This window comes from Dromaius novaehollandiae, chromosome 2 (genome assembly GCF_036370855.1).
Source record: "Dromaius novaehollandiae isolate bDroNov1 chromosome 2, bDroNov1.hap1, whole genome shotgun sequence".
NCBI classification, from domain to species: domain Eukaryota; kingdom Metazoa; phylum Chordata; class Aves; order Casuariiformes; family Dromaiidae; genus Dromaius; species Dromaius novaehollandiae.
Window position 1 is genome coordinate 45213858 of NC_088099.1, and position 26719 is coordinate 45240576.

Here is a 26719-nt window from a genome sequence, read left to right on the forward strand (position 1 = left end):
TTCTTCTTAGGACTCTCTGAAAAGTGAGTCTTGTCTGTCTGACTCCTCGCAAAAGCGATGGAGGCACAATATATTCCTGTCAGGGAGCACAGGAGCACCTGATACCTCCCCTGTCCTTTCATACCACATCCAGAACTGGCTGTAGTTTGGCCAAAACTGTTACCATAGCTATACAAACTATTCTTCTATTTCAAAAATATATGTGTGTGTGTGTGTGTGTTAGTAAATATTATGTATTTACTGAAATAAATACCTCATTTACACAAGTGTATTTTACTCCTTTTCAAAAGGAATCAAGATACTGGTTTTTAAGCAGAATACTACATGCCGAATAAGGCCTGTAAACCTTGAGATCAAGAGACTATTTAATTGTTATGAAGAGCATTCTGAATTCTGTGGGGCTTCCTTTCTATAAGCTACCATTGATCTAAGATGTATTATACATAACAAATTTGTATAAATGGAAGTGGGAAAACAGTTACATGTCTTCACAACTACTATTTTTAAAAAATCCAAGGTTTTGGTTGGAGATTCTTGATAGTAAGTTTTAATATAACCTCCTAAATGTACCCTCTAGAGTTCAATATAAAGATACGCATCTTCTACAAGCAGCTGCTTCTCAATTTAATTTGCACAGTCTTTTCATGCTCCACTGGTGTATTAAATGCTGCTACACTCTGCAGGAGTTTATCTATGATAAACCCAACAGCTGGCTGCTTGCTTCGTACTGACCTTCTCAAAATGTTTTAGTACATGTCACCCAAGTATTACAGTACTACAGATTTAAACTGCCATTTCAGTGTGATTGGCACACAAGTGTCTCATTTCTTCAACCACCTATATGCGAACTCCAACCTGAATCTTTATTAAAAAACATACAGAAGTCAGTCGAGTTCACAGCTGAAGCAGTTTCAGCTGCTTTTAATACCAGTTCTAAATATTTTCCTGCTCATTTGTTTAGCTGCACATGTTTTAGAACCTTGTAATTAAGACAAATTGGGTAATCAAAGAAGAATAATCTTCCTTGTTACTTTACCATCCATTTAGCTTGGAGCAATGATGACAGATGTTGATTAGCGAAAAACTCCATACCGAAACAAGGACAGAATTCACATTCTGGGATAACAGCATTTGAGAAATAAAATTTCATAAATTCACACTTATATTTGCGAAACTGAGAAGTTAATGTGAAAAGGCTTCTGTGGAGGAATTAAGCACCTCATTATTCTAATGATTCACCTTCCACGTAGAAACAGAGAAATTATTCCAGCTTGACTGTGAAGTAAAACTGAATAGCTCTGTAATTTCACTGTGAAATTGTGTAATTTCATTTCCAGCATCTATGCATACAAAGAATATCCTTTAAAAGGTGGCAAGGGGGTGTGGGGCAACAGGGAGTTAAAGGATTCTCCTATTCAGTAGTCTCTCTGTGATAGCATTTCAAGAAAAGAACTGAATTGGGTTGCAGTTTGCAAAGTACACAAAAACATATTAAAGGACATCACCTGCCCCTAAGAGCTTACCATCATGACCCTACCCTTAGCCTGTAGTTAAATTACTGCCCCATTCCCCTTGAGAGTTCAAATCTGTAAATAAAAGAGATAAAGAAAGAGCACAAGATTTTTCACATGGTATCTAATATTTTTTCTAGTACACACACTCTGTTCATCTGGGAGAATAAAACTTATGCATAATAGCTATATCACATTATATAGTAAGTACAAAAAGAAACAGAGATAGTAAACAGACATGTTAATATGTGCAGTCACCAATGCAAGCACACGGTTCTGAACAGAGAACCAGTAGCACAAAGAAACACTTCTACATTAACCAAAAGCACACTACCGTTTTACAAGGAGAAATTTAAGCAATTTTTCCAGTGTTGACTGCAGTTTCCATTAGTGTCATATGGGTAATTATATCTATAGTGTTTAAACTCTTAGAAAACACAGAAGTATAAGGGCTGAAATAAATTTTCCAGGCGATATTCTCATATTTCCTATTAAATAATTGACTTTAATCTTTAATAACATTCTTTTGATACAGCAGCCGTATTATTAAAAGAAAAAGCAAAAGTGGAGAAGTACAATTTGTTTGACTACATAGCAGTTTTATAAAGGGAGATGTAGACATGGCTCAAAGTAAGAAAGACCGGAAACTGAGAACCTGATCCCAGAAATTACTTAAAAACAAGTACAACTTCAAACATGCAATCAAAATTACTCACTACAAATCCTGACTCACTTATATAACCTTGTCTTTTATTATTCCCCCCCCCCTTTTTTTTAAACAAACAGGGTATTTTCTTGTACTTCTAATATTTTCCATTTATAAGATGCATTTAGAAGACATGGAAGGAGGAAAAATTTTTTTTACATGCTGTATGTGTATATCTAAAATGTGTCTCAGCTACAAATTGAAGAGCTGAGCTCTATATGTATTCAATGGAGAAAGATGGGTGCCTCCAGAATTTCCAGCATCTATATTTAACGGTCAAAGCTACTAGTATGAACACTTTCATTATCTCCTTATTCCTAACACAAACTCAGGTTTTTTTCTGCTATGAGGAAAAAACTATGAACTAAGGGAGAAACTTTCAGGCATTAGCAATTTAATTCACAAAAGCCTGTATCAACTTATGACATTATAATACCGTATTTACTTTCCTGAAAACAGGAAACAAAGTATATCATACAAAGCTTTCCAAAACATCATCATCCTGAGTTCTGCTGCCCTTTTAATGATGGCAAGATCAGTTCATTACAGTATTAGCAACAAAACAAGTCTGTATAAGCTAGGAAGAAAAAAGATACAGTGAACACCAAGAAACTGGGAAAAAAGAAAAGATGGACATAATTTTGTACACATTACAAGGTGTATCCTGAAGGTATAAGATATGCAAAAAATTAATAGCAGAGATAATACATTTTAACACATTTAACTTTTACTTAATTTTACTTCATAGCCTACAAATTGTGCTAGTATAACTAGGAAACTGTTTGTAATCTAAATATGATGCCTTGTGTTTACAACCAGGAAAAAATTAAGAAAACCACTACAGCTAGTGGATGAAGAAAGACCAAGCACACAGTTAAATTTTGCAATCTGCAAGTACCAAGTATTTTTTTCTACAATATATAGCTGAGAGCAAATGGTAATATGTCCATGAATTTACATTAAAAAAAATTCATGTAAGGTTTTATAATAACAAATTTGGGATTTTTTGAATTTTCAAGTACTTAAAGTATTTGTACTAATACTGCATATTTAACTGGAGTCTTTCCAACTTATCCAGCATCATCAGTAAGAGATGTCTGAAATCTTTTGTATTACTACACCTCAAACAGATATGGTCAAACAGGATTAAGAAACCTTCCTCTGAGCTCCTGACCTCTGAGCAGCCTTACCAACTAATTATATTACCTTTCCTTGTTAATATAGTCTATGAAAAGCTTATGACAGGCCCAGCATCTGAAAGGTGTAGGTACTGCTACATATATACTGCTACAGATCTGCAATTTATGTAGTCATGAAAGGGTAAAATGTACAGAAAGAGAACTGAATTTTGATGTTAAAAAAAAAAAAAAAAAAAAAAAAGGCAGCCTCCCTACCCAATAACACTAGCCATAAACCGGACGTCACTGAGAATTCTGCTCTCTTCTTCACTATAGAAAATTATTCACTATTAATGTCCACATTTTAATCTATTTTTTGAATTTGACAGGGATGGAAGACATTACACCAGAATGAATCTGCTGACTCTCCTGCTGACTCTCAAATGGAATCTGAGATCCTACAGATTCCATCTCTGGTTGGAAGCAGTCAGAAGTGAAACCATATTCCCATGGATCATGAAGACACCTTTCATATTTCAGAATAATCATAAGACACTACTAAGCCTGTCTGAACGCCTTTAGTACAACCTCACTTAATTTTGCTGCTTTTTTCCATTAACTGGCATCAGCGACATCCAATTCCTAGCTTTCATATAAAAAGAAGTATTCATCTGTCCTCCCACTTTCACCAGACTTAGAAGTCAACAGACTTGAGAAGAGTCTGGGCAAAGTCTGGGTGATGTTACCTTGCAGGAAGCAGAATACTACAGAAGGAGTGAAGTCTATTATTCCTTCCTTGAATGGGAGCACATAGTTGATTTTCTCAGTGGCTGCATAATTTTTCCAACTCAATATGACAGCAGGTCTGGAAATTTTTTTTTCCCTATGCTGCAGAGAGGATCTCATCATTCTTTTTTATGTCACTACTGACTAAAGAAGAGTGCTTCAGTGTTTCACTGCTCTTCAGAACTAACCATAAAAGCAGCACAATACTAGCAAGGAATAAAATGTAGCTTTCTGTTAGATGATCATACTGAACTAACAGAACACAAATTCTGAAGTGTTTGATAGCAGGTACTATCTTGTTAAAATCCAAGGATCTACAAAATCTTAAATTGTCTGGGCTCAGCCACTATCAAGGAAGCACCGTGACCGGCCATATTAGCTTTCCTGGCTAGAACACAGTATCGTATTCAGCAATGAGGCTCAAGGCAATCAAACCCTGATTTTCTCACTGCAACCTCTAAGCTAGAACAAACCCAAAACAAACACATACACTCTCCCAGGTTTATAAAACCTGATCCCTGCTGTCAGTAGGTTAAATCACTGGCTAAGTGACACAAGTCCTTCTTGCCATTATCATTCCAGGTATCTGAAAACTGAGTAGGAGTTTACAGGATATTAGTTTCCTGTACACAGGAAACCTTTTTATTTAGATATAAACTCCATTCCTGACACAAACAAAAAAGAAAAGATGTCTCTTTTTCAAGACCCTATCACTTTAGTAGTATATTGTCTTCTTAAAAAAGATACACACACAAGTAGTTCAGGGAAACAGAAAAGGTCTTCACACATATCCAAAAGGACATCTGCATACATATAACAACATGTGGTGTCTTCACACTGAAGAGCAGGATTTATCATTCTCTGAAATAGTGATCTTTGACTTTAGGTAGCAATTTTGCTCATAGATCCACAAATATTCACACTCAAATACAAATTAAATCAACATCTTCCTAATATTACAATGGGTATGAAGAATATTAGGAGCACACACAAAAAAAAAAATCAAGTGCACAAGATAGCATGAAAACACCCAACCAAAAACCGAGGTAAAAGGGAGAGGCTATCAACAACAAAAAATTAATTTATGACAATCTCCTACAGGAACAGGTTAGGAACAAAACCAGATCTATTTATCTTTTAAATAGAAGATAAAATCAAATTCAAATTATCACTTTAATCTTACCTGCCTGCATCTGTCTCCTTGAAGATGCCATCCTGGTTTGGACACAGTTCACAGCTAGGTGTGACACCACACTTGCATGCATCACAGAACCAAGGTTCAGTGGAATTTTCTGAAGCTGAGCTCATAATAGAATCACTCTCTCCATCAACACCATAGCAGCCTATATACACGAAAAATGAAAAACCAACATAAGGAAGTACAATTGTCAAAGTACATATTATACGCGGTATTTTTCAGCCAATGCTAACTTTAAGACACAAATGCAAATATTTTTCAATGCAATCTTGCATCCACTGGCAAAAAACGTCAGCATCTTAAGACCACAAACATGGACATTCACATCAAAGGATTTTTTCAAGGCACAGATTAAAAAAAAAAAAAAAAAACAAAGTCTTCCTTGAAATATATAAAAACAGCCTAAAGTGCTATCTAGAACTAAAACTAAACTAAAACTATGCCTTATTTCTGTAAGAAAAATAATAGGGCTGCCACAATGAATCAGCCCTTAAAACTATGACAGAATCGTATATTGTCACAACATGAAACCAAAGATAAGAATCTTGAACCTGTAACAAAAGCTTTTCTTAAACATGCCACTAACTAAAGGTAAATGAAAACTAATTCATAAAGTCATAAACACAATTCTGGATTTAGCTTATAACACAATTACCTCTGCTTTCTTAACAGATTCTTCATAACAAGATCTGACTTATTGTAAAGACAACAGTTTTTCAGGCTCTGATTTATTTGTAAAGAAGAATCCCTTTATTTTCTAGGTCACATTTAAAATGCTAATTTAGAACAAATTAATAAAAGAAAACCCAAATTAAATAATTAACTGGAAATTAATAAAGGGGCATGAGAAATTTAGAAGCAGTATTTATGCTAATATTTTATACCCAAGTGCCAGCATGCATAAATAAACAATCATTATTTGTATTTTATCCTACAAATGAGAGCACAGTGCTCTTTCTCAAAAAGTGATTATTTTAAAAGACGAAAGGAGGGCAATGAAAAAGGGAACTAAAAATAAGTAACAGGGCTAGGTTACACTATACTAGCTACATTCCAATACAAGCTTGCAAAAACAGCAAGTTTTCACTGAGCGGGGAGGGGGGCGTAAATATGATCTATTAGTGGAAGCAGAGTTAATCACAGAAGAGTTGGGGTTGGAAGGGACCTCTGGAGATCCTCTGATTCAAGCCCCCTGCTCAAGCAGGGTCACGTACAGCATAGAGCACAGGACCATGTTCAGACGGCTTCTGAGTATCTCCAAGGACGAAGACTCCTCAACTTCTCTGGGCAGCCTGTGCCTGTGTTCAACCACGCTCACAGTGAAGAAATGTTTTCTTCTGTTCAGAGTGAATCTCCGGTATTTCAGTTTGTGCCCACTGCCTCTTTTGCTGTCAGTAGGCACCACTGAGAAAAGCCTGGCCCCGTCCTCTTTTCAGACATACAAACACATTGGTAATATCCCCCGAGCCTTATCCAGGCTAAACAGTCCCAGCTCTCCCAGCCTCTCCTCATAGGCAAGCTGCAGCAGTCCCTCCATCATCTCTGTGGCACTTCACTGGACTCACTCCAGTAATTTCATGTCTGTCTTGTACTGTGGAGCACAGAGCTGGACACACTACTCCAGATGTGGCCTCACCAGTACTGAGTTTATAGGGAAGGATCACCTCCCTTCACATCTGCTGGCAACGTTCTTCCTAATGCAGCCCAAGGCTGCCCATGACTTTCACATCTCTAACCAGCTCTTCCTGTGCCCTGCTGTGTTGTCCAATCAGCAGATATCAGGATGGTTAAAGTCCCCCATGAAGACCAGGGCCTCTGAACGTGAGGCTTCTTCCAACTGTCTGAAGAAAGCCTCACCTATTTCTTCTTCCTGATAGACACTCTATAGCAGATACCAACTACAATGTCACCCATGTTGGTCTGCCCACTAATCCTGACCCATAAAGCTCTCAGGTGGCTCATCACATGCCCTAGACAGAGTTCCACACGCTCTAAGTGCTCTCTCACATAAAGGGCAACTTGTACCCCTCCCCTTACTGGCCTGTCCTTCCTAAAGGGTCTGTAGGCATCCACTGCAGCATTCCAGTCACGTGAGGTACTCCACTAGCCTCTACGATCCCAAAGAGATCCTAGCCCTGTAACTGCACACAGACTTCTGATTCCTCCTCTTTGCTCCCCATGCTGTGTGCATTAGTATACAGGCACTTCAGAGGCACCCTGGCATGCTGATTTCCTAGAAAGGACATGAGAGCTTTCCCCATAATATGGTCCCATAAGCACTTCCTTATGTATAGGCTTGGGGTCTTTCCCTGTTCTGTTGATTAAGAGGTCCCTCTCATTTACATCACCCCAGGCCCTTTGGTTACCAACCCCACCCACTACTTCCTTCCTTGATTGTTGGTTCTTCCAAACTATCATCAGTTGCATAAGAATATATGATTTAAATAGCCCACAAAGACTGAAACTCAAGCACAGATAGAACCAAAAGCATTTTTTCCAATTAAAAAAAATATATTTCAAGTTAAATGTAACAGCTAAGAAAAACTTTAAAATCCCAGTAAAACACTGGCCCAGAGAAAGTCACATGAATGTTTATTGTCCAATAAGATCCTATATATCATACTCCAGTCTTCTCCCGTCTGTCTAGAGCAGCAGCTCTTGTGCTCATGTGGAGCTACTTCTCTTCCCATGCAATCTGTGCAACAAGTCTGCTTTCAGTTGAATCAGTGTTCTGATCCAAATTACAACATGGTTTCATAGATTTTTTTTTTTTTTTGGTATGGTGCTAGTATTTATGTTTACCATGGGTCAGACTGTAGATATGAGATTCCAAGATTCCTCTTGGATTTTCCTATCTTTCTCCCTCTCCACACTCTGAAAATGAATGTTATTTTCGTAAAAGTTGATCATGCTGGCAGTGCCCAGTCCATCCATTCCATTCTCCCAGAGACAGTTAACTTTACAAGGACCTTGAGTTGCCTTCAGCACGCAACTTAGCTAATAGAAAATATACAGACAAAAAAAAGCTATTTACATGCTTCAGTGGTTGTAGGACTGAGCTGAAAAGAGCTACTATAATTTCAAAACTGAGAGTCCAAAGTATAGCTTGCATTGAGTAGCTGTTGGTGGTAGTTTTTGGACACTGCTTTCCTTAAAAATAATAATATATTTCATCATCATTCTCATTTTTAGCTGGTTTAAAGTTACAATTAAACTCAATCATTCAGCCTCTCATTTCTTCTTTGCTATATTCAATGTACTCTTTATGATTTATGTCTAGGCATGCTTAAGCACTACAAATTTAAGAAAATACTATTTTTAAAGTGATTTAGAAGCCTTTTACTTAAAATTTACACAAGAATGAGAGTAGGATAATTACTATTGTAAACGAAAAAGGAAAAATATTCAGGCTTATCACTACAAAAACTGCATTTGCTATGCGTCACATTTACCTGTTGTTCAGCAGGAAGAAATAGGATTTCAATGACAAACAAGACTTAAGCATTGTACAGACTTTTAGCAAAAGATTAAATTCAGCTATTTTTCAAATACAATGATCAAGCCAACATTTTTGCTTGCAGAGCAGTTAAATTATTGAGTTGTGCAATTAAATAACAGCATAATTTGTTAGTTTGGCTCATTACCCAATGACTGGAATAAAATAGCAGTAGTGCTCTAACTCCCCTTGTGACAGAAACAGAGCTCTGCATAATAGACCAAAACTAAATTCAGGAAATAAGCAGTAACACTGTGGGGATTATTTAAAAAAAAATATAGTCTTCCATTACAGCATGAGGTTCATCAATAAGGATTAAGATGAAAAGCCAGAATGTTTCTTTTTATAGGAAAAGTATTCTAGCAAAGGACAAATAAAGCTCACAAGGGCATTCACAATCAGCTTCATTATATATATAAAATCAGATATAGCTCCTATATTTAGCTATCTCCATTTTCTTCATAGTGTGATACTACTTTAAGTAGCATTTCAAAAATTCATTGTTTAAGTTCTAAACAACATGATTTTGAATAAATGCAAGTAGAGTTGCTTTTAAGCAATTACGTTAATGTACAAGCACACAGACCATTAATCTCTTAGAACTGATAAGTAATTAAGCTTTTTAAAATGCCTACAGACTTTCCTTAACATACTAACATTTTCCTAAATGTAGTTATTACAAATTACCTAACACTGTTGGAGCAGTAATACTGTCATCAATCCATATGGCAAAATAAAATCAATTTCTTTCAAACACTGATGCTTCTTGAACAATCAAATGGTATTACATTTGTTTTTATAAATTAACTGCCATCAATCTGCTAAATTTAGAATGGTAGCTTCCCAATCTTACCTGTAGCCTGCCTAATTGTACTTATCAGTCATTTACCTATAAATCTTACCTACTTTCCAGAAGATTACAGATACGTATCTGTAGTAATTATTTCCATCATTATCATGTGTGTTGGTATCAAGCATTGTTTCTGTAACAGTACAATTCTAGGTCATTCTGTCATGCACTATAAAAACAAACTTGTCAGGGTTTATAATATATATTTTATATATATATAATTTTATATGTATATATAAAATAAAAATATATATTTTTATAATATATATTATATAATATATATTTCAAGAAATATATTTTCCTAATGTACACAGAAGTCTTAACAACAGCTTTAAAAAATTTAAGATCTGTAACAGACACAAGGAAGTATCCAGTCTTTTCCCTGTCATTTAGCAAAAGCTGCACACCATACTGTTACAATCAGTAAAAAGGGTCCCCACTAGCTGGAGAAAATACATTGGATTATCCTTAATCACTGCTGATAAACACACCAAAAGAACCTTTCACAGCAGAGTGGAAGCAGAAGAAAACCAACCCACAAGAATCCAGCCATTACTGGCAAATAAAGCTACAAAGGCAAAGATATAAAACAAGGCTGTTCCACAGTGCTTATGATTCTGTACCTTTAATGTCTTCTTTGCTATGAAGCCAAACAAGCAACAAAAAGGCTGCATTCAGTAGTAGCTTTTTATAAGTACATACATCAGATCATAATCTTCAGGCCCAAGGAGAAACTGTCTGTGTGCAATGTTTCACAGAACATACTTCTTGAATTATTTTTGACAGAGTACTAGCGTGAATCAATTTGAATATATTCCAGAATAATTCTGAACCCTTCGTAACATGGCTGGAGAGTTTTTATTTTCCAGAAGTTGGCACTAATGTATATAAAATAGTGAAGCACATAATATTTAAACTCAGCTTTATAAACAGCAGTTCTTAATAGGTAAGTAGATAACACACCATAAAAAATTTCCACTCAAGTCATGGGGCCCAATAGCATTACTTCAAATTTGACTTGATAATACGTAACAAAACGAAAAGTCGAGTCCCAAAGCCACTTGCTGAGCTGTATTTTTTCTTGAGCATATACAACTGTTTTAATCCACAATTATCCTCATGCTTGCTACGAAGGAGTGTCGCTTTTGGGTTAAGCGATAACAGACAACAAAAGAGAGATCAAATTCCACTGATCTAACATCCATCCAGACGATACAAACCTCTTGAACAGCTGCATACATGAAATAGCTGTAAAGCTTCAATTTACAAGTGACATAATAAATCTTGTATGTGGCTTTCACACCAAAATCAATAGATACAACAAGGTCATTAAATTCCTTAAGAAAACTAGCAGTGAAAATTCTTTGCAAGTCAAAACTATATAGAGAAGCAAAGAACTATCAGTGGCTCCGTTTTTAAAGAGTAAAATTTCCTGATTCCAAAGTAGCTAAATAACTTGGAACAAAAATTAACAGATGACAAAATACATTTGTTCTCATTTAAAGAATCACAGATAACACGATGATGGCATTTGACATTAAGATGCCAGATGTGTAGAATTAGTAAACAGCTGTGATGTTCATTTAAAAAAAATACAAGAAATAATAAAACACTCTTTTCTTCCAGCTGGGACATTGGAAGACAGAAGCATTTTCAGAAGAAAATTCCATTGTAGAAATATACTAGTTTTGATGAAACTTGGGAATTTCTAGTCCAAATAAGTGTATCTGGAACAATTAAAAGCTGAGATCATCATAGCATTCATCTGGGATGTGAGAGAAGCTAAAGTGTCTGTGCAATCCCAGTCAGAGCAGGGACATTAATCTACTCTTCAATAAACAAACTGAATGTTCTGATCACAGGCAGTAGCTATTCAGTTTCCTCTGTTAGCTATTCCACTTTTATAAATAAATATTACAGTATTTATTGGGCTAAAAAGAGAGATACTAACTCTGCAGCCTAAATGCAGGAGTTCAACACTGTTCCAATACCTTGTGAAATGAAACCATCCCTCAAAACCCTACAGTTTTCCAAGAAATTATAGTTTACTACTTTGGTTTTTGACTTACAATTGTAACTATTAAAAACCTTGCAAAGCTGAGGAATGCTGCTCACCTAGTAAGCGTCTGAAGAACCAATATTTCAATATATAATCTGAAACAGGGGGTGGGGGAGTATTTTCCAGTGCAGGACTGTAATTGAATTTTAGTGTATTAAAACCAAACCTACAGGACAAAAGGCATTTGATAAAAAACCGAAATGCTCTTTTGTCTAAATCTGTCTGAAAACTTAGGATATGGAGACCAAGAGTTCAGAATTTTTAAAAACAGCTGCACTTTCATACTTTTACCAAAGTAATATTCTCTTACCTATAGCAGACAATTCTCTCTTTAAATACTTAATTTTAGGACCCTTAAAGCTGAGTTGAGGACAACACAGGTTCAACTTATTACTGTCTACCCTCTTTTCCAATGTTTTTATTAATAAGATTTAAAAAGCGTTATTTCTATCACTCTTTAAAATGCATAGACATGCAGACATGAAGCTGCTGCTTGATAAAATCATTCCATCCTGGTATTAAACAATTAAGATGATGAGCAAGACAAAGTAATTCTATCAGACTTTCCTGTATGAATTGTTGGGAATTGGGGGTTTTGGAACAGAAAGCAATGTAATAGCTCCCTATAAGTGCATCTCCCATGCAACATCAGAGGGCAATCTTCTGGATTCTTTCCCAAGATTCTTTCTGGATTCTTTCACTTGTTCAGATGAGCTCAATACCTAAGGATCAAAAAGACGATAATAGAGGGAAGGACAAGAGGTACACATCTTGTAGCTGACGTTACATTTCAGTTATTAGAGTTACTGCACCTCACCAAGTCATCAGCATGTCAGTCTTCAGGATCAAGTCAGTTTTGATTTAAAATTAGGTTCAGAAAAACCAGCTTTTAAACAGTTTGCTTAAAAAGCATGCTGTCCTTCTTTCCTTAATGCTCATCAAGTTCTGAATTTTGGATCTTCAGAACATCCCTGAAAGCCTCTTTTCAATTAGTGTTCATGAAATCCTTATGTTTGTATATTCTTAGATAACTATATCACAACTCCATGTCTGCCATATCCTTGAATACCTCGCCTCTTAAGTTAAATGATTAAAGTGTATTAGTCTATCAACATTGTACTCTATCAACAGCTTATTTTTTATGCAATTGTCATTACAAATAGATTGCAAACACTTAAAAATGCTACCATTAAAGCAGCTGAGGGAAATGAGAGATCTCATTCTTGCCTTGGCTATGTCTGTTCCTCCCTCTCCCTGGAAAAAAGAATCTTTTGCAAGTCAAACGTAACATCTGCATATGCTAACCATATCTACATATATTCTGAAATATAATTGTATTATAAAAATCATGAAAACACGAACAGTAAACTGCAGATTTGTAAAAAGAAACACTGTGAGATGACAGCATTTAAAATAAGATATATTCATCAATCTTTAATTAGGCCAAAAGTTTAGAATAAAGACAATAATCAATTCATACATCATAAATTCAGAACATTATTTTTGTTTAATACAATAGAGAGCAGTAAAATATATGATTCCATAAGATGAAGTTGTACACTAGATAGCAGCAGAGTAAGCTGCAAAATTAAAATGCAAATACTAATGTTCTACTACACTGTAAAGCATCTAGAGACTACACTCCTGTTTTTACCATGGGAGTTTTATTCCCTGTCATTAAGATCGTAACAAAGTAAGAAACAAATACAGAGGTTTGGAGACGAAACAGCTGGAAAAATGTAGAAATTAGTTCTAATTTAATTCACAGCAACTAAACCAATAGCAATAGCTGGCAAGCATACTACCTACAGTTATATCACACGCTAGGATATGCACCAGACATTTTCTTCTGACACACTGCAATCAATGTTAGAAAAACTGACACCACAGTTGGGCGTGCCCTGCTATTACAAGATCCTACCATAGAAATGTTTATCCAGAATGACAGATTAGTGCCTAAAGAAGATTTTTATAAAAAGAAATGAGAATTATCTCCACACAGAAGCAAGCACTCTGAAAAGTGACTGTATTGTTACAAATTTAATAAAAAAGATTTTTCCCCAGGACTATGAACAATTTTCTTCTCTCTCTTTTTTTCTTAAAAAACAACAACAACAACAACAAAAACTGTAAAATCATAGAATCAAGCTAAAGCTTCAAAGGACTCAAACTCTTAAATAAAACTTACATTTGCCACAAGCAATTATTTAAACTCATACTGAAAAAAGTTTCACATTAAAATGATATCTGCTCTCACCTATCACTATAAAATATCGAAGTACTGAAGAAAATGCAGTGAACGAATTGTTCATTACTAACTAAAATAATTTTAATGTATTTATAATCTCATAGTGTGTGTGTGTGTGTGTATATATATATGTGTATATATATATATATATATATGTATTTTTGTTTGTTTTAATCACTGAAATGTACAGATAAAATGTCAAGTAAACTCTTAAATCCAGAGTACTTATCATAGATTTGAAGTTCAGCTTCTTGCAGAGGAAACTTGCATTTTTATTACAACCACCAATCACTTTTACCTACTCAGCTCATTTTATTTTCCTAAGACTTCACCCAGTCAAACATGACTTCACAAATGCTTCAGATATGTTAGTAATGATACCTAATGAGCAGCATAAATCACAAACAACTAAACCTTTAATCATAACTGTGACAAATTAACCAATAAAATCCTTAGTTATTTAGCTTGTATGGACTGACTGTAGAACTTACCAAAACAATCTAGCAATTTAAAACCTCTGAATTAATCTATTTTATTTTTGTTGCAACAACAACAAAAGTTGTATACACACTACACTCTTTATATCACTGGGACTAACAGCTATCTGCCTGTAACAGTTTAAAAATAAGAATGACGACAATTGCTTTTAGACAGACTTTTAACTAGTAAAATTCAAGTGACTTTTGAACTACAGAACTATCATCGTGCTACAGAAAGGCAACTATCATCTTACCTTTGAAGAGAAAAAAGTTTAGTAAACTAAACAAAATGAAGAAGTGAACATTTTTGGATTTTTTTTAAAGCACTTCTCTGGAATAAACAACAAATTTGCCATTGTTTTTTCCTAGAAAAGCAAAAGAAAATCATTTTTCTAACACAGTTTCATTCCGCACTTGAACATAAACTCATCATGCCTAACTGTATAATCATTGAATACATGTTACAGACGGATTTTTAGGGAGCTTTAAGATTTTAGGGGTTATACATGTTTACTGTATACAGAATTTGGGGAAGCATCAAATAGTTATTTCCATAACAATCAGCAAAATACATTTTTACTCAATCTTTCTTTTCTCACGAGCTAACACTAGACCGTGCTAGAGAAATATACCGAGTTTCCATAAAACTATTTTTTCATAACTTCCTGCATCTAACATCAAATACATCCTGCACATGACACACCCAAATAAACTCTTCTCGGACACTGAGGAAGGAATTCAGCTAGCATAACAAGATAGTCAAATTTAGGTGTCTAACTCCTCTTCATAGTCAAAAAAGATCTAACCAATGCCAATGGCACCTAGAGAGTGATTCACCTCATCATAAATTATGCATCTGGCTGGCTGAATAGCTCTCTAAGCTCTACTGACTGCACTGATAAGCTCTCCGAAGGACTGCACTAGGAGTTTAGACTTCTAGTGCAGATGTTGACACTTAATACTAAACATCTGAACCTCAGTTTTCTAACTCATGTTAAGCAAAAAATGGCATTTCAGCTTAAAGCATGAAAGATACTGTTTTGAAACCATTTTCAATCTAGTATCAGAAAACAGAAGTGCAGTATGGGATCAAGAAAAGCAGGTTCCATTTCCTGCCTGAAAAAACAAATGTCTATTCTGTTGGACAACTTAGTAAAATTTTTTGACAGGGCAAGAATTAAACAAATGCCTTTAATGCTTTTTAAGAATGAAAGTCTGCCTTCTTTTAATTTCAATGATTTAAATAGTTTCTCTCATTTTCCTGGGAAACCTTATAAACAAAGTGAAGAACTAAGAAGGTACAGGATAGCAAAAGGCAAAACAAATGAAAGCTAATTAGTCAAGAATATACAGGGTTTTTTTTTTCTTTTGGAAGTCTAAGTACAAGAACATATACATCCCTGCATGTTAGTATCCATTTTCTGTCCTCAAAGGAAAGAGAAACAAACAATACAGCCTCACCTTTCATGTAAGGCTGTTAAAATTCCGTATGCTCATCTCCAAATTATTCAGGAAGCATTCCTCCAAAAAATGTGAAAACTTGACTACAAGAAGAGGATCATACTTTTTCTCCTCTTTTCAGATTATTTAACTTGATTGATCAGCCAGCATATACAAAACACATGAAAATTATAGCAAACAAACTACTGTTTACTACAAGTAAATACTACAAGTAATACTACAAGTATTCACAGAAAAACAAGAATTTTGAACTTCATAAAATTATGTTGAAACCCACAAAGCAAACAAGCACATTATGCTAGTTACTTAAAGCTCTGCTGGTGTTTATAATCATTCCTCTTGTTTCCTTCTCCCCCTTCGCATAATAAAAAGGCCTCCTACATTTATAATATTACACAGGGTAGATTTCCAGCAATTAGCAAACTAACAATTTGAGCATTTTTGTTACTTTGCAATTTCCCCCTTTCAAATTGTCAATGAAAACTGTGAGAAAGTTTGAGACTAGCTGTTTTTACATGTAACTAACAGCCACAAGCAATTCCTCTTTGTCCTCTATGTCCTGCCTTCTGACTTTTGACAGTAGCAAAAATACACATTCAAAATTTTTTTTCTTTTCCATAAAGACTTTCTATTGTCAAAATCTTAAACCCTAACTATGTTATCAAATTTGCATTTTGAAACAGGTAAGAAAAATATATTTAATACAACATCCCAAAACTCTGACAATACAATCTGCAGTATACAATGTATAGTATTTGCAACCTAGGACTCATTCTATAAGTATCTGCAGACTTCTCCCACACTTGCTTATATTTGCTTTGCTAAAGTAGAAGATGGATGTTTCACTGCTAGAAGGATCCATGCAGTATTAACAAAAAAAAAAAAAAAATTACCCACCAGAGTTTAAAGGCTTCATTCATTTGTTCAAGAAAGGAAAATACAATTTTAATACAGTCAAAGCATATGTTTTCCTTCCACAGTAAGAATATATGGATTGTATTACCTTCATGCACTGTTATTCCACAGTTGTCACACTGGATTATTTCATCAGCATCTTCACTGTTATCTCCAAGACAAACACAACAAATCAAAATATGGTCCATTTTCTGGGAACTCCAATTTTGAGACTTCTCAAGGATCAATGAATCCTAATATTGAAAAATAAAGACATGTGGATTATGCTGGGAACCTCAATTTTATTTAAAACAAACAAAAAAGATCAGATATTTGCTCAATTTTGAGGGAAAAAACAAAGATGGAGAATTATTTTCACAAGAATAAAAGCTGCATATACATATACTTCCTTTTTTCAATTGTGAAAACATCCAAGCACTTTATCTATGAGGATAAAAGCAGGGAGAGAAGGCAGATACAATCTGATCTCCATACAGCTATAGATCTGTTAAGTTCTGAAAGCCAGCAAAGGGCCTTATTTCCTTGGACAACATCATACATTTAACTTAACCCATCAAGGTGTACAATGTGCGTAAAAAGGAACATGCACACACACACAGGAAATCTTTTAAAAGAAAAAAGCTTCCCTTTCAAAACAATTTTTTCCATTCCACTTCCCCATTTATGACTTAGAACATAGCACCAATGCTGTGCCCGCATACCCTAAGCAGATAAAGATTATCATGAATGCTAACAGAAATAGGTATTCGTTCTCAAAGACCTTAAATTCTTACTTTGAAAGTTCTCCGGTCTCTACAGCTTATCATTTATAATACCCTCTCATTCCAATTCAGAAAGTCTCCACACAGAAAAAATTCAATTAATTGTTAATGAAGCCTTTTTGTACTGTAGGTTTAACGGGACAAAGTTTTTGCTTGTTTTGTTTTTCATCTTCTTTGATTGATTTTAAATCAAGATAGAGAGGGATAATATCTCTCCCATCTCAATTTGGTGTCACCTACTTTACCTAACAGTAAAAAAAACTGACTTATTACCATAACGTTTTTGCCCTAGAAAAGCTCAGTGATGTGCTTCTAGCAGTTAGGAAAGACTTCTGAATCTCCCATCTAAATAAATTAAGAAAATATGAACTGTAAAAACAAAAAACAAAAAACCCCACCATCTAGAGCTAGAAAGCTTATACAACCATTTATAAGGTCATGCTTGCTTCACTGATTGCAAAAAGGACAAGATTCCCCCAGCAAGATTCAGAGTTAATGAGCATTTCTTCCAATATCCTCCTTAGGACAAGGCTGCAAAGTATTTTGTGGCAAGCAAGTATCTTGCACACTTTTTCAGAAATACTGTGGCCTGCTATTACTCAAAATATACACACTTAGCTCACCATTCACATTACAGACAGAAAAATGTTAGTAGACATTCCCTAATGTTGGCGGATCAGCTGCACAATGCCACAGGCTCGTCAGACGCCTCACAGTTCAAAGGACTCTACAGAAAAGCCAGCTTTTTCTGACAAAAACTTCAACTGCTATTTTGCTTCATTAGGGAAAGTTTAAAACAAATTTGCTATCTCTATTGTTAATACAAACCCAAGGTCTCATAACTAGAAGATGTAAAACCTGTTACTTCAAATGAACAGAACTGCACTGTAAGATGAACACTGAAATACCTTTACCAGTTTGTGTGTCAAGATTTTACGCAAACTTAATTAAAAGAAAAGAATCAACCAGGGCACCAAAGTTTGATCTAATATTAGGATCCACAACCATTCTGGTTTACCTAACGCAAAGACAACTTAAGACCCATAGGTCAGACACAGAGCAGCAGAATAACTTAATTTTCTACACAGACCTGGAGTGATCTGGACTGTATATGCTGCTCTCCCTGCTCACTCTATGTAAGCACCTGGAAAGCCCTACCCCAAAAGCTGACCCTGCTGGTCTAACACATGGGAATGTTTACACAGAGACAGGAACTGCTGCCAACACCTGAACTCCTCTGATGCTCGACCTGCGTAAGAGGATGGATTTCCATCTGAATCACTATGTAAGGACCATTTCTGTGGTGTTAACGAAGAAAGCAAGTATTGCAACCTGTATGCCTACATACTTATAACTTTAATGGAAAAATAAAAAATAAAAAAAATAAAAAATAAAATATAAAAAATAAAAAAATTAAAAAATAAAAAATAAAAACAATTAAAACAATTAAAACAATTAAAACAATTAAAACAATTAAAACAATTAAAACAATTAAAACAATTAAAACAAAAAATTAAAAAATTAAAAAATTAATACATTAAAAATTAAAAACTAAAAATTTAAAAATTAAAAATTTAAAACTAAAAAACTTAATTAAAAATTTAAAAATTAAAAATAAAAAATTTTAAAAGTTAAAAAATTTAAAAATTTTAAAATTAAAATTAAAAAAATAAAAAATTAAAAATTTTTAAAATTTAAAAATTTAAACAATTTAAAAAATAAAAATTTTAAAATTTAAAGAATTTAAAAAATTTTAAAAATTAAAAAATTTTAAAATTTAAAGAATTTAAAAAATTTTTAAAATTTAAAAAATTAAAAAGCACGATTTCTCTACTTATGGTGCTTGACACTAAAAAATAAAGTGTAAGTTTGCCTGTTTGTGCTTAATATGTTAGAAAAGCACACAGTTCATTACAGTTAAAATACGGTAAACGCAGACCTTAAAATATTTTTGTAAAATGAAGGATCATAAAACAAAAACAGACCAAAAAAAGGAAGAAGTGGAAAAATAAAGGATTGGAAGAATACGTGCTAAGGATACGAATACATGTTCAGAGTTAATTACCTGAATATTCTTTTATGCAGTAATTGTGCATTAATTGGGCTGCTGAAACAGGCTTAATTTTGCAAGTCAATGGAAATTAGGTACATATTCAAGAATATAATCAAGGCTGGCATCTCCATTCCTGACACGGGAAACAACTAGTGGAAAAAACCTGCCTATCTGAGAACAACGATGTGAAGTTCCAGTCGTCAGTATCCACGGAGCACTTTCAGCTCCTGAGCCAAAAAGGTATCGGCAAAGACACTAGCATTTCAGAGCTAGATAATGAGAGAGACAGAAGCCTGACCAGGATGAGAAAATAAGATTTTCTCCCTTCCAAAGCAGCCCTGAAGATGAAAGCCATTCTACAGGTTGCTGCCAAGTCAGCTGTGTGACACCAGGGCAACATTTAGCTTCTGTAGACTGCAAATGACAAATGACATTAAAACATTTACTTGGTCTCCACGAAAGTGGTACTTAAAATGCATAAAAATCCACAATTGCAAACATCAGCAGCCATACTAATTTAAAAACAGTAGATGCCTACATAAAAGTAAAAAACATCCAGAATTATGCATTTTTTCCTCAAATCATTAGTAATTAAAGCTGCACTGCTTATATTTGCAATCATATATATATATTAAAAAAAATATGCAATGAAATATACACAGACCTTTGACTCTTCCAAATATTCTGTTCAGTTCCCTGCTACTTTACACATCAAAATAAAGATGAAATGGAAACAGCAGAACTTTAAATAGTGTCATTCCAGTAACACTGAAACCTAAATTTTATGTTAATGTTGCAATCATTTCCTGAAAATTCAGGGTAGATTTTACAGCAATTATTTTTACCTCGTTCAAAATTTTGCAACTACGATACATGAAGTCAACAATGCTGACAAGCTAATATCTTAATTTTTCCAGAGGAACAACCTTTAAGGCAACAGTAATTGTGCATGAAAAAAAATTACATTACTAGGCACTTAACATATCATTTTCACATTCTGCAATTAGAAGTTATTTAATATAATAACAACAGCCCCCAAATGCTTTTTGGTACTGTAAGAAGTTATTGTGTTTGTGTGCATTATAAGCAAAAACAACACAAATTATCCTAGTTGGTCCTAATCCAGAGTGCGATACCTCTTTATTTAGAATTCTTCTACGGCAAACTTAGTGTTCAGTCTTTCAGGCAGCTGCAACAAGAGCTGGGATAAAGAATAACCTATCATTTCAGCAATTTTATGAACATGTCACAGACACCCCTAACTCTTGTATCATTACAGATAAGCAACGTTTAGGCTAAAACAGACCTAAACCTCTCACTAACGCATGTTAATTTGCATAGCGGACCTCCTATTTGCACTAGGACTAATTCAAACCCCACTAAAGCCAAGAAAAGTCTCCCTACTGACTTTAGTGGCTTTAGATTGGCCAAATGGTCCAAGCAATTTTATTTAACATGCAGCATCTATTTAGCACAATTTGCTGCTTCGTTTATTCCTCAAAATCCTGTAAACAGAATTCCAGTCAATCAGTTTAGCTTTTCAAATTAACAGAATAGCACTGGAGAGTAGTTTCCATTTCTCAACAGACATATTATAGAAAGTTGGTTGCACTACCTCATTACTCTTGCTTTGTGAAAGAGCCAGGCTATCATTTGTCAGTTCTTCATCATCTGCATTATTTCTGTTAAGAACTTTACTCTTCTTCTTCTTGGATCCTCCATCACTAGCTGTGCTGCTATTATCTTCTTCATTACCTTCCTCATCGTTGTCATCCTCATCACTTCCACTCCCATCGTCTTCATCATCCTCGTTATCACCATCACTTCCCTCTTTTCGCAGTGCATTTTTTCCTTTTTTTTTCTCAGCAGTAGGTCGCCAGTCATTATCATCTTCACTGTCATAGTCATCCATATCATTTAGTTCTTCCATTGATACAAAATCCAGCAAAGGTCGGTTCCTGCGCAAATTCCATTTTTTTGGTTCATTTGTTTGCTCATCAACCACAGCATCAGGTTCAACTGCTTTCTCTTTCTCTTTCTTCTTTTTTGGCTTTTCTTCTTCTTCTTCCTGATCTTTCTTTTCAGCTTTAATTCTGTCCTTATCTGCTGTTGGCACCTCTTCCTCAGTGGAACTTTTTGGCTGTTGCTCTTCTACTTTCCCTTCTGCTGGTTCCTCCTCCAAGATATTTTCTTCTGATTCAGTACAGGAACCTTCACCACTGTCCTTTGAAGCATCTTCACTCCCGTGACCACTTCCTTCAGAATCTGTTGAGCATATGAAAATTTAAAAAAAGTTCCGACACAAATGTACCCCCAAAAAATAAACTTTGTTGAAGCAAGCTGTTAAACAAAAGAATGATGCATGTTCCTCCCTCATAAGGCACTTCACCTATTTTTTCAGTTGATGTCCAAATACTGCTATTTCGAGTGGTATGTTGAGAATCTGTTAAACACGAGCGCATTTTAAGATGGCAAAAAAAAAAAAAGATGGTAGAATTTATTAAATGAACATTAAATGTTCCTTTGAACTGCAGCTCATATTAACAATAGGCAGCAGTACAGAATAGATAAAGTTTCCATGTGAAGTCACACCTTAGAAAATGAGCATTCCTATTCTAAATGTTTTGAGATATTTTCTAAATATTCAAAATATTGAAAATAAAATAGCTATCCAAGAGACTAAAAATTACAAAATGAAGAGTTTACATGGCAAGTACTAACAATAACATGGCTAATCATATACCCTCAGTTCTGGTATAGGCTTCAATAACGTGGTTAATCATATACCTTCAGTTCTGGTATAGGCTTTCTTTTGTTTTTTTTAATTTCCAATGTTATTGCACTTACTAATCTCACAAGAGTTATACCTCATTCAATGCTGAAGCTGAAAACTATGCATAAATTCTAACCTTATACCACCCAGCTGGTATTATTCTGTGTGCAGTCATTATTTCCATCAATTAACAAAGTCCATTCTGTGCAACAGATAAGGAAGAAGAATGGATTCCTATATAAAAATCAAACAAATAAGGTGCCTGTACTAAAAAATACATGTAAAAGTTATTGAAGAAGGTAAGTGAACTATGTAGAATTTATAAAATCTTCCACCTTAAATGTCTCCCAACTTATATTCTCCCAACACTTTTCATTTACGGTATTAATTTTAATGAAGAAAGAAATTATAAAAAATTAAGAAAAGTACAGAGTTGCTTCATCCAGTGCAGGGATCAGTGAGGCAACAGCTGTAATTTTCAAGTTGTTCAGAGCCATCAACAACTCCTCAATGCACCATCAAGTGTTTTTAAATGCAACTAGAGAAGAAACACGTTACTACTTTAAAATTAAGAAATCCTTCATCATTTTACTTACCAGCCAAAAGAAAAAATGCTCAATATTACCTTACCAAGAGAGAATTTCTGTGCACATCCATCTCTCTGTAAAGCCAAATAAACCAATAGCAGTGCCAGTGTGCTTTCCATGCCAGCAAGAGCCATTTATTTTAGCTCCACAGAAACTGTCTATGGCTAACCAGTAATTCAGTTGTTACCTGGAAATACTGGTCGATTTTGTTCTTTATGTATATATTTGTATGTGGAAGCAGATAGTATCTGATGAAGAGATCATATAATTATCAACAGAAAACTTTAATAAAATAAAAAAAATCAGTGCTACTACTACTGACTGCAACACTACTGTTCCTTATTATTATCAGGTGAATGACAGACTCTTTGCAAGCCTGTAAAAAGTAAAAGATTCATGCAAATGTTCTACCCTTTAGGGAGCCAGGAAAGAAAATGAGAATGCTGTTACAAAAGTTATAGTGCAGTCTTCTGCTCAAAGAGTAATTCACCGACTCTCCTACACCTGCCAGCCTTACTGGTAGCAATGGCAGTACAAGCAAAATTAACTGAAGTTTTGAAATAAAAGAATGCTCTTCAGGCATATCCAAAATAAAAAAAAAGTATTAACTAATATGCAATCTAACAAATGAATTTTATGTTACAATAACTTTCTTTGGATACCTATTTGCCATTTCTCACAAATACCTTACAAGGATCTTTTAGACTCCTGTACTAGTCATGCATATTATAGAATAGATGTCAAATGTATGTTTAATAGTAAAATGTATTTTATATCCTATTTCACAGGTTCTTATGCAATTAAGTACTGAGATTATTAAATGCAATAATGATTTTGAATATATACTCCTAAAAATTGAAATAAAAAACATACAGTAGCATTGCACCTATCCCAGATTCTGTGCCTCTGAAATTTTTAATTAACTGAAATATATTAAGGTTAGTATCCACACTACTAAACACCCAAACAATGTTACATCTACCCTATAATGCCAGCGTACACTACACATCTCAGTATGAATAAGGTAGCATATTGTTTCCTGTGCTAAAATTAACTGGGTTTTTAAATTGCCTTATTATATTTTCTTTTGTTTTACACCTCCATTACAATGCTATGACAACAATTTAAGTTTTCTGGATGCTTTAATTGTGCTGTTCCGTGTCTAAATACACTTAGATTTCTTGTAAATTTAAACTTTCACGTCAGCTTTTCTTGGATCTCGCTTTGGGGATAGTTTCATCTCTAATAGCATTCTAAGTTACCAACAGTGATTTTGTAGATCAATATATTGCAGCACTGAGAATATTCTCCAGCTGCTTTATGCCATGCAAACAATATAAATCGGAGAATAAACCTTAGCTTCATTCACTGTTCTCCTTCAAATTCTCTTTGCCTTTGCCTTTTACCTGGACATTATGTTTTCTATCTTTCTTTCTGCTCAAATTTCTTTGTATGCATGTGCACACCAGAGGTACCTGCACTAAGGGATATCCCTGTTCTGTTCTCTCTGAATACATCCACTGTGATAGGTACTTTTCTAGAAAGAGCTATTTAGTGATAACAGCTATTTTTGCAGCTGTTCTTCTGTCAGATGCACTTGCTCTTTGGAAGAGGCTGTAGCATACAATTTTCTCCATCAAAGAAATTCCTAAAGAATGGCTCTTTCAAATTGGCAACCATATCCTGTTGTTCCCTATAGGAGAGAAGTCAAGCTACTCTCGGAGAAGGATGGGGCCACAGGTACACTGTCATATATTAAAGAATATAGAGTTCCATTGAGAACAAGTATCAGAGATAACAGTTGTGAAAAAGGCATCATCTATCGCAGTGCAGCTTGTAGCTTCAGTTCTACTGAGCACAACGGCAGGCGGCAGCCAACTCCAAAGAGGGTAATTCTGTGAGGAATTCTCCGAGACCAAACATTATGCTCCAGCAGTAACTGAAGAAAAAAATGTGATTAACAGAAATTGACTATTAATCTCCACATCAGCTGTTTTCAAATACACGCTATGCAAAAGACTGCAGTGGAAAGTTATTACATCACTGAAATCACCACCACAGTAGAAAAAACCTCTACGATTAAGTAAGCTTTTCCAAAGCCCGTTTTAAAGCAACTTTAAACTCAGCATCCCATGAATTTGTGCATTCTCAAAAAAAACACATATATGGAGAGTAAGTGCTACACTGCTGAAGTACATGGCCACCCACAGGCTGATTCTGACCTCCAGGGTACAGCTTATCAAGCACTTTTATTGCTCATTTTTAATCGAAGCTTGGAAGATAAGCTAATTAAAAGACTAATACTGCAGACTCAATTTGGGGCTTGGTTCTTACGGAAACAAAGCAGGTAGCAGAACAGAAGTGTCTGGCACCATTTCGGAAAGTTCTTTCTTGCAGTATTTGGATCCTGCCTGGTTAAATAAATAAGCTACAGGCTAGGTTAACTCTTTTGGAGGTGATGGCAGCCCAGGTACCATCACCCTGTTCAGAGGTCCCTCCGCATCTGGTTCCAAAATGCAAGGTGGACACAAATCTTTTACATGTGAAACCACCCCGACATCTCTGCTAGAATACCAAGTACACCCCCCACCCACACTGCCTGTATCCTAAAACAACAGGGAAAGTGGAAAGGGCTGCATAAAGTGCTTTGGTGACAGCAGCCCACACCATAAAACTTCCTCACAAGAACAGCTCCAGAGGTCAGAGAAACTCCTTTACACACATGCTATACAGAGCATGGGTAAAGGAAGCTGTATTTCCTACACTTCTCATCTAGAAATAGCAAACAATTTTTAAAACTTTGAGATTTTAAATTAAGGAGAAAGCTCCAATTCTGGTAAGTGGATATAAAAAAAGACAGAGAAGTCTAAATTACATATGAAAAAATATAAACTTCCAACTTGCCAAAGGCAGTGTTCTTGGACTGGTAAATTCCTACTCGCATTTGTCTACTACGCTGAAGTCAGAGAGCTCCATTATGCTAAGATCAATTAACCCACAGCTATACTAAAAGCAAGAATGGAAATGGCTTAATATTTCACTTTTGATTGTAGCTTCAAATAAAAGAATCTAGTAAATCAGTTACACTTATGACATTGGTTTTCCATCCTATTTTGCAGGATATGATGGTATGATTACCTAAGTATTTAACACTGGCAGGCTACTGGCAATTTAATATTGGCAATATTGACAAATAAAAAATTGGCACTGTCCAATGGGACAACATAGTTAAGAACATATAGCACAAAACTGGAATAGCTTAAGATATTACTACACTGAGGAGAGAAAAAAATTTTTCAGACAATATTTATGAACAAAGTATCTAAGCTTTGCTATTAATTACAGGTGTAAATTGGCCAGACCAGGAAATGAAACTATGACTACAAACCCGTAATTACACTTGTTTCTGATTATTATAGGTATTTAGTTTAACTGAAAAAAGGACGGAAGACTCAGAGGAACATAAATAAAAACTGTTTAGAACTCTCTGTAGCAGTACTTCCACTTCTACACTAGCAGTAATTATTTCACACAGCATTTCAGTAGATGCCTATTCCAGTCTGAAAAAATGTTCAACACAGTAAGGTGCCAATCTTGACTGCAGTCACTAGGAATTGCCTTAATTTACTGTGCTGCAATACAGATGGAATTGGTAGCACTACCTCCTAAATTTGTTTGACATTTCCCAGTTTCAGGCACTGCCTTCAACTGTTTATAA

General features: G+C 34.8%; 1 protein-coding gene across 1 annotated transcript in view; it reads right to left on the minus strand.

Annotated features, from left to right (window-relative positions):
• The window catches only part of PHF14 (PHD finger protein 14), a 166339-nt gene that overhangs the window by 133316 nt on the left and 6304 nt on the right, over nt 1–26719 (minus strand). Inside the window, exons 3-5 of the mRNA XM_026104994.2 lie at nt 21257–21906; nt 16916–17060; nt 5305–5464 (exon numbers count right to left, since the gene is read on the minus strand). Of these exons, the coding sequence (XP_025960779.2) occupies nt 5305–5464; nt 16916–17060; nt 21257–21906 (955 nt within the window). The remainder of the gene's footprint in view (nt 1–5304; nt 5465–16915; nt 17061–21256; nt 21907–26719) is intronic.